We start from the raw sequence: 3,921 nt of genomic DNA, 5'->3' as shown, positions 1-3,921 counted from the left end.
AGCAGAAATACTTGGTGGTTACCTGCAACTATGAAGCTAGGAAACTTGGAGTTAAGAAACTTATGAATGTCAGAGATGCAAAAGAAAAGTGTCCTCAGTTGGTGTTAGTGAATGGAGAAGACTTGACCCGATACAGAGAGATGTCTTATAAAGTCACAGGTACAAACTATAGGCAATATGCTTTTAGTATTAATTAGCATATAAGATGTTTATGTGGATTTTTAATAAATGTGAAATGCCTTAAGTTCCTTTTTTCTAATCGCTCCATATTCTGAGTTAAAAATTTTATGTAGAATGACTTTTATATTATGAGTAAGGTTGACGCTAAAAATATATCATTAGAAGTCATTTAAACGCTGTCATGACTGAGGTTTATATAAATATCAGAAAAACAGGTAAAAATTTAATTGTGTTAAAATGAGAAGATATACTGTAAAGGAAATCATATAATTAAAATTTTAAGTTTAAATAAATTATGACAAAATATCCCATTCTCTAATGCACTCATGATAGTGGGGTGAGGTTTCTGTAATGTTGCATTAGCAGAGTCAAACCTAATTTCTCAAGAACTTTTAGTAAAAATAATGAATATATTAATCTTTTCTTAGCTTTTACATATGCACTGAATACTACAATGTAGCTAATCTCTTCCATGCTAATAAGGTTTGAGTTTGAATCTTAGTAAATATAGAAAAATACTGCAAAAATATGCAGCTTAAAAGTGTATAAGGATCAGCTTTTTTATTTTTTATTTTTTGGAGAGGTTTTTCGCTATAGGGCGCGTGCGCTTGCCAGACAGACAGAGAGACATAGAGATAGAAAGCAAGAAATCACCCCCCAGGGGGAATGGTCACACCACAATCCCTTCTCCTTCATTCTCCTCTCGGGATCTTGGGCACGCACGCACATGCGCCCAGCGTGAGTTTTAAGCCACCGGGTCTGGGACAAGAACCTCAGTCGACTACGTGGGAGTCCAGCGACATAGTCATTACGCTAACTGCTGGTTCCCATAAGGATCAGCTTTGTATTTATCTTTTTTTACTTAACTTTATTTATTTGTTAATTAATTAATTTATTTTATGTTGACCAGAAAGGGACAGTGTGAGAGAGTGAGAAAGCGAGAGCGAGAGAGAGGAAGTGAGAAAGCAAGCCACCAGGTCTGGGACCTGAGCCACGGTTGGCCATGTGGGAGTCCAGCGTCCCTAACCACTATACCTACTTGCTATCTTTTAAAAATTAAAATTTTTTGTTGTTGTAGCAGTTTTCAGATGAAAGGTTAGATATACAAAGAACTCTTACATATTAGCAAGTAAAAGAAATCCAATAAAAATACACAAAAGGTTTGAATAGGCTATTGATAAGAATAAATGAATGACCAAAAGATGCTCAAATTTATTAGTGGTTAAGGAAACTTAACATTATTTTATATTCTTAATGCATGTAAAAAAGTAAAAAGAATGTAAGAAAAAGCACAAAGTATTTTAATCTCCCCCCTGCCCCCCCATAGGACGCATACCCTTGCTAGAGAGAGACAGAGAGGGGAAGTTAAGAAATCACCCTCCAGGGAAGATGACCACGTCACAATCCCTTCTCCATTCTTCTCTTGGGATTTTGGGCATGCACTCACATGTGTTGGTGTGATGTTCAGGTCACCAGGTCCAGGACTGGAACTATAGTCAGCCATGTGGGAATTCAGCACCTTAACTACCATGCTTCCTACTGGCTCCAGTATTATAATCTTTTGAGAAAGACTTTCAAGAAACACTTGTAACAATATATTCTTCAACTCAGAGATGTCACTGCTGAGAATTTATCAAATAGAAACAAAATTATAAGTACAGGAGGACATAGGCACAAAAATACTTCTTGTAGCATATTCATAATTGGCAAACACTGAATGAAATGTACATCAAGAGAATGGCTAAATAAACTAGGACTTTTCTATGATGGATAATCTCTATCCTTTAAAAACAATGTATAGTAGCTGTACACTATTTGATAATGATATGTCAGTGAGTAAAAGGCAAGATGCAAAAACCTGTGTATCACATTTTACCATATGTAAAGCAATGTCCCAAATACCTCGACCCTCCCCCGTACTTACACGTATATGTCCTCACATGAACAAGAAGAGAAACATGAGAGAATATCTGTTAGGTTTTCAACACTGATCGTTTGAGAGCAAGAGAGCACTGAAATGGGAGAGAAGGAAAGGGATAGTCAAACTGAAAAGACAACACTCCCAGAATTCTACATATACATTTATGCAAAATTGTGTAGGTCTAAGTACTTAGAACTTCATATGTTAAGTTTGAGTTCCAGACTTAGCAGCTTTTTTTCTTTTTTTCTCTCTCTGCTTCTCACTGGTCAAATTAAAAATAACAAACAGAAATAAATAAATAAATACATCTTTTTTTAAAAAAAGCCTACTGCAGAATGTATTATGCCTTTTTTTTTTTTTAAGGGATTTTTGCCATAGGGCACATGTGCTCATCAGAGAGACAGAGAAAGACAGTGAGACACAAAGTAAGAAGTCACCCTCCATGGGGGATGGCCATGCTGCAGTCCTTTCTCCTCTATTCTCCTGGGATTTTGGGCATGCTTGTCCACATGCCCAGCATGAGTTTCAAGCTGCTGGGTTTGGGACTTGAATCGTGGTAGGCCACATGGGAAGTCCAACGTCTTAACTACCATGCCACCTGCTGGCCCAGAATTTCATGTTCTTAATGAAGTGATTATATAATACATTCAGTTCTGCATCTTGCCTTTCTGCTTACTAATCTTACATAAAATTTATGTAGATCTTCCTTATTATTTTTAATGCCTGCACAGTATTCCATTATACAGTTACTGTTCAATACTTAATCAGTCCTTTAGTGATATGAAGACAGTGTCCTGCTTTAGCCTATTGTCCCTATATAACTATTAATAGCATTCCTTTCCATTCAGAAAATGCCTTATTTGGACTCATACACAGTATGGTTTCTCTGCATACTGTTTGATTACTAGGCTGTTACCTTTCTGCTCTTACAAATACATTCTGCAGTAGGCATTTTTTAAAAAATGAATTATTTATTTATTTAATTCCATTTGTTATTTTTTAATTTGACCAGTGAGATATAGAGAGAGAAGAAAAGAGAAAGCAAGCCACTATGTCTGGGACTCAGACTGTGGTTGGCTATGTGGGAATCCAGAGCCTTAACCACCATGCCACCAGTCAGCCCCTGCAGTAGACATTTCAATATAGAAATTTTGATGTAGTTTTCTTTTTCTTCTTTTTTTTTAAAAGAGATTTTTTGCCTTAGGATGTGCACTCACTGGAGGAGGAAAGACAGACAGTGAGAGGGAAAGTGAGAAATCACCCCTCAGGGAGTATACCCAGGCCACAGTCCCTTCTACTTTCTCCTCCTGGGATCTTAGGCATGCATGCACACGCAACCAGTGTTATTTTCAAGTCACTAGGTCTGAGACTGGAACCTCACTTGGCCATGTTGGGAGTACAACAACATAACTGTTACACTATCTTTTGGCCCAGAAATTTTGACATAAATTTAAGGATATCCATAAGATAAGTTCCTAGATGGTAATTGTTGATTCAAACATGATTTGGATTTATAATTTTGAGTACTGCTATATGTTGCCCTTGCGGTTGAGCCAGTGTATTGCTGGTATGTATGAGAGTGTTAGATAAAAATCTTTGCTTTGTAGGGGAAAAATAATAAATTTTTTTTTTTTTGGAGAGGTTTTTGTTATAGGGTGCATGTGCTCGCCAGAAAGAGAAATAGAAAGTGAGAAATTACCCCCGAGGGGGGATGGCCACACCACAATCCCTCCTCCTCCATTCTCCTCTTGGGATCTTGGGTACGTACACACACACGCGCCTGGCATGAGTTTAAGGCACTGGGTCCAGGACTGGAACCA

At 37.3% G+C, this 3,921-nt stretch overlaps 1 protein-coding gene across 5 annotated transcripts in view; it reads left to right on the top strand.

Moving 5' to 3' along the window:
* Nucleotides 1–3,921, top strand: part of POLI (DNA polymerase iota) — a 28,458-nt gene that overhangs the window by 4,030 nt on the left and 20,507 nt on the right. For all 5 annotated transcript variants that reach the window (XM_006143447.3, XM_027769936.1, XM_006143448.3 and 2 more), the window contains one exon: nt 1–159. In XM_006143447.3, the coding sequence (XP_006143509.1) occupies nt 1–159 (159 nt within the window). The remainder of the gene's footprint in view (nt 160–3,921) is intronic.

This window comes from Tupaia chinensis, unplaced genomic scaffold, assembly GCF_000334495.1.
Source record: "Tupaia chinensis unplaced genomic scaffold, TupChi_1.0 Scaffold000098_2, whole genome shotgun sequence".
NCBI lineage: Eukaryota > Metazoa > Chordata > Mammalia > Scandentia > Tupaiidae > Tupaia > Tupaia belangeri.
This window is presented reverse-complemented; position numbering and strand designations above follow the sequence as displayed.